At 35.0% G+C, this 18085-nt stretch overlaps 1 protein-coding gene across 2 annotated transcripts in view; it reads right to left on the bottom strand.

Moving 5' to 3' along the window:
• CDH18 (cadherin 18) overlaps positions 1-18085 on the bottom strand; it is a 157164-nt gene that overhangs the window by 44271 nt on the left and 94808 nt on the right. For both annotated transcript variants that reach the window (XM_075052261.1, XM_075052260.1), the window contains exons 4-5: positions 15662-15829; positions 3707-3894 (exon numbers count right to left, since the gene is read on the bottom strand). In XM_075052261.1, the coding sequence (XP_074908362.1) occupies positions 3707-3894; positions 15662-15829 (356 nt within the window). The remainder of the gene's footprint in view (positions 1-3706; positions 3895-15661; positions 15830-18085) is intronic.

Genomic DNA, 18085 nt, shown 5'->3' with positions numbered 1-18085 from the left:
TTTTTAAATTTTCCTTGTTCTCTCCTGAGAAGTAAGGAAATTTATAAAGCAAAGCAAGCCCTGCGATATTCCACATCTTTGAACAACTCACAAGTCCAGTTGTTACATCACTTTTCCTTTTCCTTCCTATAAAATATTAAAAAATTGAAATCTGGATGCAATTTGAATTTACAGAACTGTATTTTGCTGGGCTTCCACTTAAACACTGTGCATTTGTTAAAACTAACATTTATCTTACATTTGAAGAACAAATTGGGCCCCCACTTACAGCCTGTCTAATGGTGTGCTAAGAAACTTCTCATAGACTCATCCATTATTTCAGGTAATCTGAGCTGTTTACCAGTAGGAGGTTTTTATCCCCCTCTTTTTTTTTTTAATTTTTTTATTTTATAACCTATTAATCATAACGTTCATCTTAAAATACCTAAGCTATTCTAATTCAGCAAGAGTTTGGGCATAAAAATGATAATGTAAAATAATTTATATTTACAAAGAAAATATTTCAGCCATCCCATCAAATTCACAATAGGACTCATTTAAGTCCAAATAGCCAAACAGAAAGATGTGGCTCTGTCCTGTCTGACCCCTTGCTCTCTCCAAGAGAAGAAAATACACAAATAAATGACTTGTAAAGACATTCACTTGTAATGTGTAAAACCTAAGTTTAAATTCTCCCTCATTTAACTCACAGAGAGGCCTTGAATATCAGTCGCCTGTCTCAGTCATTAGCTGTAGTATTTTCCTGTCTCTCTAGAAATCTAGATTTACTTAAAATTGTCCCAACATAGAAGTTCATTAACTCTTTCCTGAAAAGTAAACAAAACATTTAGATTTTAGATGGACCTAAACAGAATTTTTGTTCATGTTTCCTCTTTTCCCAAAGAACAATGTCTTTCTGATACAATTACCCACATATCTTCAGTGTGTGTTCATTGTTTATTATGATTTTCATGCAAAACTGAAAATACTCCATGTAGCTCAAGTGACCAGTCACAGGGCTTACTGGAAAATACTGCTGTTCATTATAATGAAGTCTGTTTTTTTAATATCCAACTCCCCAAAGGACAGCAGAATTTTATGAAAAGCAAATAGCTGTTTCCTGAACACTTCCAGTCTCATTATACAAAATGGAAGAGATATGGTCTGTTCAGACCATTTTGTCTGGGAAGCCTGAATGATACTTGCTGACTTGAGGTCAGGAAAGTTCTAGCTTCCTTCTCTGAAAATCACAACAAGGGGGGAACATGCTGACCAGTCATTCTCTGAAGGATCCAGACAGTAATGCCTTTCACGGTGCTATTTTGTTTTGGGTTTCTCTAGTCTCCCACTCGAACAAGGAACTGCATGAGGCAAAGGGGAAATCCTTCACGCCAGTTTGCAATCAACCCTTTGTAGCAGATCTTTGCTGCTGAAGGGTGGCTCCACAGGGCTTGTCAATAGAGGAGATAATGAAAGTACCAGATGTTTTGGGTCAGCCCAGAAGAAGACTAGAAAAGATTCCTTCCAGCACTCACAGACTCTGCATGCCTGTTGAACAGCCTAGCACGGAGGCACTGAGAAATTTGATTTTTTGCATCCGAGCCTTAAATAAGAAGTTCCAAACAGTTTGAGAACAACTTCAGATCTTCGGACACAATGATACATTTACTTCTGGCTTTTCCTATGTGCCTACTATACATTCTTCTAGAGACGTATTAGAGGACAAATCATTCTATTTCTTTTTAATAGAAGGTAGTGGCATCTGATATATGAAACCAAACCCATTCCATTCTTAGTGGAGATTATCTGTTTTGTGTAGGCTATCAAACTAATTCAGCTTCAAACCCAATCATCTAAATCAAAAGTAATTACAGCACACAGTATATGAAATACTTGTTAAACTGCATTCAAGATCTGAGTAAAAAAAAGTTTAAAAAATGAGATCACCTTTTTGTACTGTACAAGGGGATACTGTAACTTCTCTGAGGAAAGAATGGAGGTATTCCACACCAATTTATGTAGCTTTAAAAGCTGAATTTCTGCTCAACTGAAATATAACATTACCTAAGCAAAATGTATCCCTTCTTGTCTTGATGGCAAAATGACTCAAATCATTGTCATGTGTATGTGTAAGAACAGGCAACATATGCTTTTGTCACATTCTAAAACATAGTCAAAATTTCTCTGAAGCTATTTTGTCTGCCAAGAAACAGTAAGAAATGTGATTTTACACTTTTTATGTATGGACTCTTTCATTTTGTTGCAAATTCTTCCTTTCTGCTTCATGTTCTCAACAGGCATAAATTTAATAACAATAGTCATGGTGAACTTTTAAATGAGAACAACACTCATTTTGAAGAAGAAATAACAGATTATGGCATTAGCTACATCAAAGCCACCAAGAAATAAGTTCAGTGGTATAAAAAAGATGGAGTTTACTTTTATGTGGCTGAACGAGGTGGGTATTACACAACCTTTATAACAGACTCTGAATTGAAGCTTTTTAAGATACTGGGAGAGATAGGAACCGTTCTTAAAACATCCTGAATTATAAAAATAACATTCCCTTCCATTACAAAATCTTTCTTAAGATGTTAAACAAAAATTTACATACATACATACCTACCTATTCAGATGCAAAAAAGTAACATTCTTTATGACAGTTTTTATGTATTCTCTTTTCCCACATTTTGCTGGGTTTAATTCCTCCTACCGTTAATCAGGCCCAGAATACTTATTACGAAATATGAATACAAATTCACTTTTATTTTTTTAGGCTGTACGGATATAATTGATTCCTGTAAGACTCAAAAACAACAAATCCACATGAGAATTGCTAACTGATGTCTGTTAGTCCAAGTAATAACTGAAATCAAGAAATTATTTCCCTTTGTTGGAAAGGTTTTAAAAAAAATGTTACTTAAATATAATAAACCATCTTTCTGGCTTATTATAAAAGTAAATTTAAATCTAGCCATAGAATATTAGCGTAAGTTGGCAGACACATCAGGAAACATTCACTATGAACTCAGTTCAGAGGACTTAATATGGAGACGAAACTATGGAATTATATTTGTGCATGGAATTCAGTTAAGAATGAAATTAAATTGCAAGAACACTTTATAATTAATAGTCTGAATAGACTGGCATAAATATAGGAAATTCATATATATGATAACTGTGTGATGGCTTGACCATTTACATTTTGACTCTTTATAAGCAAGTCAGTATTTACATTACACAGTGCACAATACTTGACTATTTAGAAGCCAGCTAGCAAGTCAAAGAATAACAGGCTATGAAAACTGAATTATACATTCATTGCCACAGATAAAACTTTCTACTTCAAGATTCATACAGTTTGTACAACTTTCAGCCAAATTTTACTTCTTTGAAAGAAATTAATGTGCAAAACCATCATTCAGAAAAATTAAACCATCATAATAAAAAATTCAGTAAGATTTAGTTTATTATAAATATTAGATATGACCATTCAAAAAGCACAGAAGATTTAAATAACTGGTTTTTTCCCCGAATTTCTTTTCTCCCTGCCTTTCCTGCAAAGATTTAAAGTCTCAGGAGGCGATGTGGAGAAGCTTACACTGCTGAAGTTCATGGTTCAATAGATTTACACAGTAAAATATTTTCATCATGGTATCTGCTTATTCAGCATTCATCATTACATTTTAATTACATACACAGGTAACTTTCAAAGTCTATTGCTTACCTTCTTCAGGGAAAGAATTCCTTCCCTTGTTTCTTTGTCAGTAGATATGGAGAACACCCCAGAGCCATCACCATTTATAATTGTATACTTCATGTCTGCATTTGAACCAGTGTCTGCATCATTTGCTTTGATTTTGCCAACTGCTGATCCAACTTGAGCTGATTCAGGAACATAGAGTTGATAATGTTCTGAAGGGGGGAAAAAAAAAAAACCCACAACAGCTTGGACATTTTCTAGCCAAACTAAATTAGAGAACCGTTATGTGCTCGATGCACTTCTGAGTACGGGAGAGTATTTCATATGCAAAACTGACAAATAAACCTAGGAACTTATTTAAATTCCTGAAAGAATTCAAAAGGGATTTGTATTTTACTTGGGATGCCTTCGTTCCCTATTCAAAATCCAAATTACCTAATGCAGGATTTTAGTTTTCAGTTATTTTTGCTGTTCATCACGTAACACAGGAATTAACTCTGAAGCTTACTTCAAAACAGTATTTTTAAAAGTTTATCTTCTCCATAAGCAAAATATATTTACCTCCACCAACTTACCATCAAATGAGTAGTCAAATGGCTACTCTTGAACTGGAAAAATCTTTGTATCATTTGTTTTTCCGAAATTCAATCAGTTTTGCAACATCACATCAACATTTTTGCAACACTGAATCAGCACATATTTTGCAACATTGAATTAACATGTATTTTTTTCTACAGAAAAATGTAGTAAATCCGAATATTTTACCATTACCACTTTATAGTGTTTTTGTTGCAGCACAAAACACTTTGCACACAAATTTTAACCGGTATCCATGGTAAAGGAAAATGAACATAATGGATACATAAAAGTTTTACACAATTGTGCCCATAAAAAGCACCCATAACAACTATGACCGCCTTTCAGTGTTTTTATAACCTGTTAGGTTAATCACTAGAAAATGAAATATTTTTCTGAAAGGTAGTTTTCTTCACTGTTTCTATCCTCTTGGATTAAATCTCCTAACAGGTGCAAACTTGCCTGGGGGACAAGAAGGTGCCACAAGGAGAAAAAAGTGGCAAACAGACACAATGTGATTACATAAAACTCAGTTTCCGTCTGAAACTAGGCCACAAAAACAGCTCAAAGAAATTTTCTCCTATAATGCTAGTGTTGTAACACAGCAGGGGTGCAGAAACCTACCAGCACTAAAAAGGAGAATACACGTTCAATAGAAGGTGTGCACACTGCAAATCTCTCCCCGTCAACAACCCCCCATCCAAATCCCCCCCCAACAGTCTGCACAATTTACATTACAGGCCAACCACCAATACAGAAAAGAGAGCAAAATAACAACTTCTGTTATTACAGATCTTCTGAAACTCTGCAGACTTTCTTCTATATTCCTCTTGGGCATTCTGTGATAGTGAATGCAATAGTGCAACACTGAGGTGCAGGACAGTGGAACAGAAGATGCTACGTATCAAAGCTAACGTGCTGTTACAGTTTGCTGAGTTTAAACCAGCTAGCATCACTGCAGAGCTGCTCTCGGTAAGCAGGTAGAAAGGCAAAATTTAAATTGAATTCAGAGATAAAACCTGCATTATGGCAGAAAACCACTATTTGTTGGATGGATTGAAGAAATTATGGATCTACAGAAGTTGCAACTGCAGAGGGAATGGATGTTATCACTAAAATACAACTAACTTTAGACACCTGTTAGAAAATCGAAGGTTTTATTACAGATTTCTCCAATTCCTTGCACAATGTTTCCTAAACTTATTTATAGTCTTGAATTGTTTTTGTAATACTAGCCCGTAATACTAATAAACAAATGGTAGTGTGAGAAGGATGGAAGAGTGCACTAAGCTTTGTTAGTCCAAAAGGAAAGAGAGGTTTCCTAGGGAAAAAAAAATGTTACCATGCATTAAAAAAGCTCAAGGGAAACAAGAAATGTCCAGTAGAACAAGAGAAAAAGTATAATTTACCATGTAAAGAAGAAAATACCAACACTGATGTAGCAGGAAAATTGCTTAGTAGTTGATTCAATTAAAACACACCGTTAACTCTTTGACGCAATTCTTTGATATGCATATAAAAGCCACCTTCACAAATTTCCAAATAAATGCTCTGCCATGCATTCTTTTGCAATGCTTCGTGCTTACAGATGATGTCAACTGACAATTTCATATTGCTGGTTGCTTTATTTCATACATAAAATTATAGTGATCAGACAAGATCCATTTTGGAATTTACTTATTGTTAAAGTAAGTGTGAAATGTGGTCTTTTGACACTTTTGCTCTGACTATTGCATTCCAAAAAGGAAAAGGTTGAGACCATAAAGAATATGTTATGTAGAGGCCATAAAGAATGTGTTATATAATCAAGCCACTTCAGGAACTGGAAGTGTTATAACCCATACGATAGGGTGAACTAATTAGAGACTTCCAAATAGTCAAGCTAGCTCAAATATATCCTCATGACACTACACTCTGCTTTATAATCACACCCCAAGTGCTAGCCATCTGTTTCAGAAAATCATTTTACTGATACCAGCTTCAAACATTCTGAAATACTAAAACTTCAAGCAAAACAAATATTTGAAATCGCTTATTAATTATCTGTCAGTATTTGTAGAACTGACGTGTTTCAAAAAAATGGATGGAGTGAAAAGAAAACTGTTAAAAAATAAACCCTCTTAGATTATAAGGTCAGGAATGTCTCCCAACAAGTATTTAACCACTGCTTCAGAGACAGCCTGAAGATGTCTCATACAGACGTGAGCCAAATAGATAATTACAAACAATACTATCTAAACCCAACAAACACATAAGAGGATAAAATTCAGCAACATGGTTAGATAAAATATATTATAGACATTTATTTAGACTAGTGGTGGAAACTGGGAATGTTCTACTAAACACTAAATTGTTGTAAACTTTATTACTGGAAAGTAGAGGAACCAACTAAAGGCTGAACTGAACATTTCCTTGGGCATTGAATAAATTTTGATAGGATGTTAAAAATAATGTGCGATGCACATACTGTCAATTTATGATTCTTGATGGTAAGCTATGAGTCTGTCTCAACCCTCTAAAAATTGGTTGGGAAGTTAGGAGCCCTGAGGAACAGATACCAGTCTGTATTAAAACTGTTTCACCAAATCTGCCCAAGTTGAACAGATTGTTCCTACGGTCCCAGCATCACAGCCTTCCAGGAGTTGTTGAAAAGCAGAAATTTCAAACAGTCTTGGGGATGCTCTGAATTGTTCTAGAGGGGCTGCCCGGTGGCTCACGGATCAAGATTTTGTAGAGGTTGATTTGGTTCTCAATTTTTATATTAACATTCACTCAGATGCACTCACTTAGCTCATGAAATGAGTAAATTAATACTCTTTTCCAGTTAATGTACTGTATAGGATAGTCATATCACTTTGCAGGATTTAATCTATGCTAATTGAAACATCGTTCAAATGCGTACAGGTGATCTTCATCTTTCCTTCAATAAACTATATGGCTTATCTGTCATTATAGTACAGAAACAATTTATTGATCTGTAGAACAATTTACTTCTAATTTCAATAAGCCTACAGGCAACCCATAATGCTGTGTTTTACCTTCCGAAAAGCAATTCCTCTGTCTGAATCTCTCTCAAAAAAAGTATGACAGTATTTAATGCAACTCAATAAGCATGTTACTTTATTTTATTCATTAATCTATTTTGTTGATAGTTTCGACTTACTTTTATAGGTTATAATGTCCTCTTGAACAGCAGGAATTACTTAACAAAGGAAGGGAGGAGAGGCATAATACTGAACGAGTAGAGAAATAAGCAAGTATTTGGCCTGCTTGTTATTTGTTTATCCAAGGTATAGTTTTAGTAACATAAGGATAAATACTGCTTGGTGATGAACCAATGGATGCATTCGTTCACACATCACAGCTCATACGCTGATACCTTTCTCTATCTACTAGCAAACTGATAAACACAGCAACTGATTGCTTTAACACAAATATCACCACATCCTAAATGTATATCAAAGTGCTATGTGAAGAAAGTTTGCTTGAACCCACAACTAGCTAAGTACTCAGTCTTGAGCCGAACTGATAACATACGGAGAATAAATGGACAGTGAGCCAGGCTCAAAGTCTGATTATTCAGACTGGCAGCCGATTAACAATCAAAATTGTGGCCAAAACTATTTAATGTCTTAATTAATAACCTGAATGACAGGGTGCACGTACTTGCAGCAAGTGAGTGGACAGTATCAACCTGGGAAAAAGTGGTCAATGTGCTGGAGGGCAGGACTGCTGTTCAAAGGGACCTGGACAGGCCGGAGAAATGGGCCGACAGGAATCTCACGGTGTTCAATGACAGCGCCGGGGGAGGAATAACGCCATTCACCAGTACTTTCACAGGACTTTCCTGTAGGTATTGAATACCCAAATACACATTTTTTTATGCAAATGGTGTGGGAAAAACAAAATATACACTCCATAATCATCACTAATGAGCAACTTAACAGTTGGGCATGATCTGTAGCAGCCTCTAGAGCTGTGCTGTGTTGAGCATATTCTATGCCATTTAAAGGAGGACCACGGCTACATCAGGCAGCTTGGGTCAGCAGAGAGCAAGAGCAACACCTGAAAAAGGCATGTGCTCCATTTGGACCATGTTTGGTTTTGTTGTTTGTTTGTTTGTTTTTCCCTCGCATTACCACAGCTAGGATTGTGCTCCCAGTGGGGTTTAGGTTTTTATCCTTTAAAAAGAATACGAAAATGAAGGGAAATCTGAAGACTAACCCTTAAAATGGAGTGGTCCTGCTCCCAATTCTCCATCAGTAAACAAACAAAACAAACAAACAACCCCCCTCATTCCCAAAATCATTACTGCCTCTTTCAGAACCCTTACAGATTTTTTTTTATTATTCCAAAATTATTTTGATATGTATGATGTATGTAATGAATAATCTACCTTGCACATAGAAATTCTCATAGACAATACCCAATTAAGTGAAATAAAAACCACTGCTAGACTCCATCCTAGTTAGGAGTAAAGTTGATGCACATAGCTGGCATTAAAGCTCAGTATACAGAACACATGTTTTCTACAAATACTTAGTCAGACTTTGACACAAATATATTTTTGCCCCTCCCAGCTTCCCTTTATATTTGAATTCTGTAAACAATTCTGTGATCAAGTTTTATTGTCATGAATTCTTGGTAAAGAAGATTTTGAATCCAATACTTAAATATTCTGGAGAAGTATTATATTTACTTCCTTCAATTTTTACATAAAAATCTGGTTATGGGAATCACACTTATTCTGCTCAGGAAATAGAATATCATGAGACTTCCTATGCGATCAAATGCCATTAAACAACTTAGGTCAGATTTCAGTAACAAATGAAACAATCTGGTAGCTTTAACTTCAAATTTTATGCAAATAGGAGAGCATATCAATCTTCTCACAAACTAACAGAATAAGAAGACACTTAAACAAATCACTTTACACAGTATTTTCCAGTCTATGGAAGCATGCACTCAAAGATACATATACTTTATTTCTTATCTCTCTCTTTGGTACATAATGAACATCATCATGTCTTAAGTAATGTATTCCTCATCTCACATGTCCATCTCTTTAAGCAGAATTCATAGATGAATGATTGATTCTAGCACATTAGAAAGACACAATATAAGAGAAATTTTAGAAAATCAGTCAGATCACTGAGGCTTGTCCCTTTTACCTCTCTGTTTCCTCAGGACATTATTGCTGCTAGCTGCTTTTTAAACAGCCTGCTTTTTAAACAGTCCTTGTGCAGCAGCCTTGCTAGGCAGGTGATTCTAAATATTTCTTCTGGAGAATCAAAAAAGCACCATATTTCTCTTATGTTTAAGACTAACAGCTGTTGTCTCTTGGCCTGACACATTCAAGTCACACACCTTCATCAGGTAATACAAGTATACAATAGCATTTTTCCCCTTTTAATGCGCTCCCGGCTGTCACAGTCAGAAGGAAACTCAGGTTCTGAAAATTGATAGAAGTGAAAGCTTGCTAGCTCATATTTACCTGCCCCACAGTCAGCTTCTCATGTGACACTTTAGCCATTTCTAAACAAATAACAATTAAGGTCAGGGGGCTTGGAGATTTACCTGTGATGATTCTCTGTAAAGGCAGAAAATCAGTATACTGAACACCAACCATACTCACAAAGGACATGTCACTCACTGGTCATTCACTCTGGAACCTGAGCACACACTTTATAAACACAATTAATTGAAAAAATTCTCTGCCTTTAAGAATATGAGAGAAGCAAAATACTCGTTAGCACCAGAATTATGCTGTGTGGCTATTATGTGAACATGTACTATAACCAATTTTAATAGCTGTTTTCTTTGACAAAGAAACAGCTTCTAAAATGTATACACCCCATGAAATGCATTGCCAGATTTTTACAGCAACCTTTAACACAGTCCTAACAACATTGTCAACAAAAGAAAATCTTGCTACCTTTCTTTCCTTACACAAATAACTAAAACGTGATTTATGTAGATACCATTATAATTTTATAAGTCTATACTGAAATACTGTTTACATTTTATCAGCACTAACACATAGAATTTCTAGGTTACAAGTAATTATTTATATGTCTTTTTTTATATCGAAGTTCCCCTGTTACTTAAGATTTCCCAATAATATACTAAAATGTTCTGGATTAATCTTTATGTCTCAAGTTAGCTGAGATTAGCATGTTGGGCAAGAATTCAATTTTGGAGAATACTCTCAGTATTAACCAGAGGTGTTTTAAGAGCACGGCAAAAAGAATTCTCTTTGAACAGCCCTTAAATTTTCTCATGAGAACCCACCCTTTAAATCTCATTATGTTGACTCAATTTCACAACAGTACTAAGAAGAAGCTACATTTAATTTTTAATACCTGTTTTGGACATAAAAAATATTAAGATAGGCTGCTGTATTTCCTTATCACCTAGAAATATCTAATTTCCTGGCATTTCCCCTGGCATGTGCATTTATGTTACTCATTTCATCTTTTAATGAGATATTAATAATTGCCTTTCAGTAGATTGATCATGCACACCAAGCTCTCCTGCCTACTATTTACACAAAGAGCTGTTTCTGAAGCTGACTTTGTCTAACCACTGGGAAGGAAAAGTGATCCTCCCTAAATCTTGCAGATGGAAAAAACAATCAAATCATATGACTATAATCTACATTTCTTTAGACATCCTGGAACACATATATGATAAAAATTGTTGGTAATATATAAACTATAATTCTAGAAAAGCATATCCTAAATTGTGAACCGCCTGTGGAAACAAACAGTGAATATGGTAGTACAAAAAACTTATTTGTGGAACACAGGAATGAGAAAAATAAGAATAAAATAAAATTTCCAGGATGGTAACTTCACTTTTGAAGAAAAGGAATAAAGTTCTATGCAGGAATATATGTTCTGAAAAACAAAATATTAGGGTTCTGTGCAAATCTGGTTTTAAAACAACTTTCTATGTGTCCCTCTACTCTGATTTAAGGTCTTCCTAAAAGACCTAAGCATCTCTTCAGCAATAACTGATACCTGGGACTACTCAATTGCAATACATTTACCCTTAGTATATTATAGCTAGTAGCTATTGGGAATAGTCACAAAGGTACTAAGTGTCGTAGTGTGAATTATGAAAAAGGCATTCCTCTAAATATAACGAAAAAAAATCTTATTAAATAAGCAACATTTAAATGTAGAACAATTTCTGGAATGAAATGCTTCCTCCTGCTCCCTGGACACTGGATCGTTGCTGGACTTATCATCATCATCACATAAACAACACAATGAACAAGAAACTAGACTACTAGGTATGAACAAAATCTAATTAACAAAGGTGCAGTTGATCAGATTTCAGCAATCTTAAGCCAAACCAGTTATCGAGTCCTTTTCTTGTTTTGTTTTAAATCTGAGTTTCCTGAGGACACACAACTTCTGTAATCATTTTAATTGAAAAGCCTCCTGTAACTTTTAACCCCCGTCCATTTTCACACAAATCTAACAGAAGGGCAGAGGCCTCACATGTTATGATTCTACAAGCTGCTTAACAATTACTGGTTGAATAGAAGAGAAAGACTTGCTAAAAGAAAATCAGAGAAAATTCGGTTTTACTCATCTCATTTGGCAGCAGCCAAGTGGTCAACCAGCAGGCAGATAGCTCTGGACTAGCCGCCACAGGAGGACGGGACAGTCTACAGTGCATGGCACTGGGGAGTGAGAGGGTGCTGATGGTTATGTATGGGCATCATAGGAACTGGATGTACTATGTGCAACTGGGGATATGGAAAGGACCATATTGGAGTATAAATTCCAAAAGAAAATCAACAGCAGATACCTTTGCACTTAATTAGCTAAGAGTTATATTAACAAGGCTGAACACCTTACTAGCACAGAACAGAGTTAATGTCTACTTCTGGGATGTGAGCTTACTTTTTCAGAACTAACTGGAGTATCTTCATACAACATTCCCATTTAAATATGGCTGTGTACTTTTCATACAATGACATTGTAAAAAGTGAAGCCAAACTAATTAGGCATATATGTAATTTCACATTATATCTATATACTGCCATGAAACAACCAAGACTCAACAATCAAGCGTTATAAAAAATGTTTTAAGCCATGACTCGTATTTGAATTCTGCTTTATCCTAAAGAACTGAGCTAGATGTATCGAACGACAAAATCTACAAATGGGGTATCAGGGAAGTAATTTCCTTGTAAAATTAGACTCTACACACAATAAGTACAGATCTCCTACACACTGTCCAGAGTGTAATCGTTAGCACTTGATGTACAAAACATGTCGGTGGAAGCATCTGCCTAGTGTGATGATCTTGATTCAATCAAAATCTATTCATCCTAAACAAAGCAAAACATGCAGAATCTATTCATCCTAAACAAGACCAGAGAGAATTAATGAAAGAAAACTATACAGAAAATTCTGATGTAACTCAAGGCTGATAACAGTGTCAACAGTAGACAAAACATTTTCTATCAGATTACTGAAATAAATTTATGACTATGAAATTAGGGCCCTCAGCCATCAACCAAGTGGATCCATCAGTGGTAAAACTAACAAGAACTGAGAGATGCTGATTATTGAAAAGCAAAAACCTTCCCATGCAGAGCATTGTCTGTCAGTTTACATTAAATAGATAGTTCATTTATAACTGGACTCTCAAAAGAAACAAAATTTGTGGTGATGAAGAAAAATAAATCAGTGTTGTACAAGATGCACTGAAGTAACTGGTAAGCAAAATATTGAACTGGTATCGGGTTGTTCTCCCACTGAATTCACAACCCCTTGCCTACTTCTGAGACATACTACTGTGTTTTGCACACAGAATTCTTCAGCTATGTTTCCTATTCCAGAGATTATTATTACCATGTATTTCAGAACTGCAACCATCAGACTGATAAGATCATGCAGTAATGTTTCCCATTCTTCCTCCTAGACTCTTTGGTATTTTGGAAAACTGTAGCTTTTCTGTTAGTAATTTCTTTGAAAGAAAGTCAGCTATATTTAGAGTGAGTACAGAAAAAAACCACAGCAAATTCATTTAAGCAGATATATTTACAACCTCTATTTCTAAGTTTTAAATATATTTTTAAAGTGTTTCAAGGGGGACAAATCCCTCATAACTTACTCCATATGCATCTCTACTGAACACTGATCTACCAAAGCCAGAAAGGTACGATCTTTTAAATATATACAATAAAGCATATTTCTAAGTAAAACAAATAATAAAAGCATTGATCAGATGTGCTACCCAGCATGTTCGCAAGTAAAGTACTCATACAGTTAGAGTCAGATTCAAAACTCACAAGTATGGTAACGGAGAAAAGGAAACTAACCAAAAGAAAGTCTGCGGTTTAGCTGAGGCTCAGCCTGTCCCAATGGTTATACACTCGATATATGCAGTTTTGGTTAGCACTTCCCTTGAATTCAACTCTGAATGTGACAAGCCTCAGTAAGTCTCATTTAGCATTCAGTCTAATAAGGAAATTGAAGAGAAATTTAACTGAAAATCATGGCATTCAAAGAAAAGAAAAATAAACAGTGAAGTTTATTTCTGTTAGTGCAATACTCATGTATTATTGTAATAGTTCATGATGTTAATATGGCCTGATTTTAGATGGTCTATACTTTTGTTCTGTATTACTTACATATAGCTACCACTCTTTTGCAAAGTGTTTAAATTATACTTGTTGAAAAGGAATAAAAAAGCAATGTTAGAGTCATAACTGTGGTATAGGAATCCTGTGTAAGGAAAGATAAAGCAACTGTTTGTACTCTACAAAATGTGTTCTAGGATTAGTACTTTCTGTTTAAACTGATAATGTTAAAATACATTTTTAATTTTGCTTTGTTAAATAATGAGTTTTCATTAAATGTGAAATGATGTTTTGTCGTTTTCAGTGTTATTTTTTGTAATTATTAGAATCCCTTAGAATGTATAGAATAGAACCTGAACATTTTGTACTTCTTCCATTTCTGAAAAAATATTAATACAGATAAAGAAATGTATGTGACAATGTACAGTTCTGCCTGCTAGCCAGTTTAATATCCAAAACCTTCCATTCAAAATAAAAGAGGCCAATTCTTGAAACCTGATATGTAGGGATCCATTTGTCTCATGAGTTTGCAGGAAACTTAGGACATTTTTTCTACTTTAACTATTTTAGATGTTATATTTGTTCAAAGATATGCCTTACCTTTTGCCTTTCCAATAGTTAGGAAGTATTAAATAGAGTGATGGATGCAATGACAATTCTGTGGAACATAAAACCAAATATACTTTATTTAAGGCTGTGTTTCAAAGGCTTTATGTTTTTATGTGTTTGCGAGGCACAGAAAAAATATTCATTTCTACAACACTTTTAATGAGCCAGAAATACTGCTTGATCAGATTTCACGTAACGTGTATCACCAGGGAGCTTTGTTTTTCCCTGGAGCGTTGTCGTCTCTATTATTGTTTATAAATCTTCTCATTCAAACAGCTTAATGTGTTTCCTGGTGGAGGTACCTATAGCTAACAGTCCATTATGTTCTACAAGGGCTCACGCAATGTCTTGAGTCCAGATTACAATATTCTTACTGGCCTTGAGCCAATCTGCAAAGGAAAGCGGGTTTAGCTATGCAATTGCATTCCAGAAGACTTTTAAATAAATTGTTGACTGAATTCAGAATTCCTACAAGACTCCAGCTGCTGTGTCAGATCAATGTGCACCAAATGAGTTGCATAATAATGAATTTCCTATTAGTGGTCATATTAAGATATTCTAAGAGTATTCTAGCATATACTTTTCATATATGCATGTGAGAACATTCAGTTTGACATCAACATCAACAATTCATTTAACTAGGATAAAGGCAGACTCCACCATAGCTTGACAACAGTGAGAAACAGCTTGGATTTTGACCATCTCTAATGTAAAAAGTGATCTTAAAAGTTTGCATGGGTATAGAGAAAGAAACAGAAGAAAAAAATTGATAGATGTGTATGGAAGCAGCCAAAGGCATGCTGGATTAAATCTTTTAATGTGTTACCTTTTGTTGTGGTCTACCATGGGAACAATGTAATTCACTTGTGGATCACACAGTAATTGAAATATAAATTCAAAAAGGACAGGAAAATAGCCCACATATGACAAGAGTATTGGTTTGTCACCCATCTCACTCTTACTCAGTGTTTAATTGAAAGAAATCTTCACTGGTTTCAATATTCTAGCATATGCCATCTCTGCTTCATCTGAAATCACTGGAGAACTGAAAAATATTGGTGAATTCAAACACTTCTCGAGCTGCCTTCTCCCCACGAATCTGAATACTAACTGGATTTTACTAATAGCTTCTTACTTCACTGAAAATCAACACGATTTTCAAATCAGTTATATGCTGAAATTGTACATACTCTGAGGAAACCTGGGTGGATTGTCGTTGACATCAGTGAGTGTGATATTTACAGTTGTTGACCCTGACAGCCCTCCGACCTGCCCAGCCATATCTTTGGCTTGAATGACAACGGAATAATGCTCTCTGGCTTCCCTGTCCATGTTGTGCAAGGCAGTCCTGATGACTCCTGTGATGGAAAGAAAACAAACAAACAAAAGAAAGATCAAGATTAGCTTGTTTGAGCAAGAAGAAAGGCTGGGTATAACCTTTCTTTTCAGGAAAGGTGGAGAATGGCAAATTTTCTGGAAATGCAAAGCTTTTCTGCAATCAAAATAAGCTGGCTTTAGTTGTTCGTGTCTTATATATATATGTATAAATATGTATATATAAAACAATGCCAGATGCTGCTAGACAATCAACTTGCTTGAGGATGTGAAGAAATTAAAATCATATATTAGAACAATTATTATATTAATAAATAATTAATCCAACTTATATAACATACAACTGTTTAAATAGCTATTTAATAGAAATATTAATGAACGAAAACTCTTATCCCACTGAAGAAGACACAAATTCCTTTTTAAGAAAAGTTAATTTCTGAATTAAAATGTGGCATACCTCTTAAAACTACCCAAAAGCTAAAATTTCTTATTTGACAGATCTCAAACAACTACACTTTCGTATTTGATACACGTCAATCATATACATTTATGTTCGTGTCTTACCTAACACCTAACCATAAAGTGAAAGATAAGCTATTATTGGTTTTACTACAGTAGAGAGAAAAAACCTAAAATTCTATTTATTTCTATCCATCACCGTCAGAAATTTTTTTAACATGTAGCCAATTACACACGCAGAAGCAAAGATTACAACAAAGGAGGAACAGTCAATTCCATGGGCTCAGTTTCAGTTATGGGACATTTTTCACTTACGATGGTGCCTGTGAATTAGGCCCTGCTAATTTCTTTGATCACAGGCTGACAGAAACCTCATGGAGTACAATAAAGGAAAATGTCAAGTCCTGTGCCAGGGAACCAGTACATGCTGTGGACAGACTAGCTGGGAAGCAGCTTTTCAGAAAAGGATCCAGGGGTTCCTCAAGTTGGACAGGAGCCAGCAATGTGCCCTTGCAGCAAACAAGGCCAACAGCATCCCAGGCTTGCATTATGAAAAGCGTTGGCAGCAGGTCAAGGGAGGGGATCCTTCTCCTCTGCTCACCACTGGTGAGGCCACATCTGGAGCGCTGGGTCCAGTTCTGGGCTCACGAGTACATGTAAGACACTGATACACTGGAGTGAGTTACACAGAGATAAAGAAATATGTGAAATGCTAAATTTATCAACATTAAATTTTAAAAAAACTCCGTTTTTAGCATAACTTGGTTTTGGACTCTTAAACTGCGTGGCTGTTATACCTAGTAAGAAAATATACCATAGCATGATCAGATGTTGCTTCTGGGTAAATTCTGAATATATAATAGCCATTAACACAAAGCAACTTCAGAAGAAGAGCCTTGCTCTTCTACACAACCTGCTCTACAGCATGATTCTCAAGATTTTTGATTCCCACAGTCTCAGATGATGCAAAAAGTGACTTCCAGAACACTATTTTTCTTGTACTTTAAGATTACTTTCTTTTGATTTCTTTAGTAAAACCATTTAGCTATATTACACACAAAAAAGAAATTTTCATGTAGCTTATACCATTGTTTCCATTCTGTTCTGAAAACAAATCACACATAAATAGGTAGAACTATCCACAAAGAATAACATTTTAAAGTATCCATGAAGATTCAGAATTATTTTAACACAGTTCTGCGCTGCAAGTTCTGTTTCATCAGAAGCATAGATTCTGGACAACCTGGCTAAAAACAGTATACCAGTCTGGTTTAGGTCATCAGTGTTTTTTTCCTTTAAATGACACAGTTACAAACACACCTTTTTTCACAAATTTCACCATGTTATGCTGAAATTAACCACAATTTGTACATACTATAACAGAAAGGCATTGAGACATTTGGATAAAAGGCACTGATATAACTTAAATATGCAGTTTCATCAAAATCAATATGGTTCACAAAATCCGGTAATATTGTTCTGAAAATTCATTTTACTGAAAAATAGGAAGAGAGAAAAGTAGTAAAATAAAAAATGCCCTGCATTTTTCAAATAAATTGCTTCACTTTTTCACACTGAAATGAAATTTATTGGAATACTTAATGTTTATGTATATGCATGGAAGTAATATCGGATTTTTTTAAAAAAACTTCAATTTCAATTTGAAACAGACCAAATTTCACACAATGGAACATCTGTCTTTGTACAATCCTCATAAATGCACTAGTCACTTACATTTTTAAACTGATTTAAACAAACAGAAATTCCTCTGAATTACAATTACTTTCCTCTTCCTTTTTGCTTCAAGGGGTATGGTAGTG

This window comes from Buteo buteo, chromosome 20 (genome assembly GCF_964188355.1).
Source record: "Buteo buteo chromosome 20, bButBut1.hap1.1, whole genome shotgun sequence".
Taxonomy (NCBI): domain Eukaryota; kingdom Metazoa; phylum Chordata; class Aves; order Accipitriformes; family Accipitridae; genus Buteo; species Buteo buteo.
This window is presented reverse-complemented; position numbering and strand designations above follow the sequence as displayed.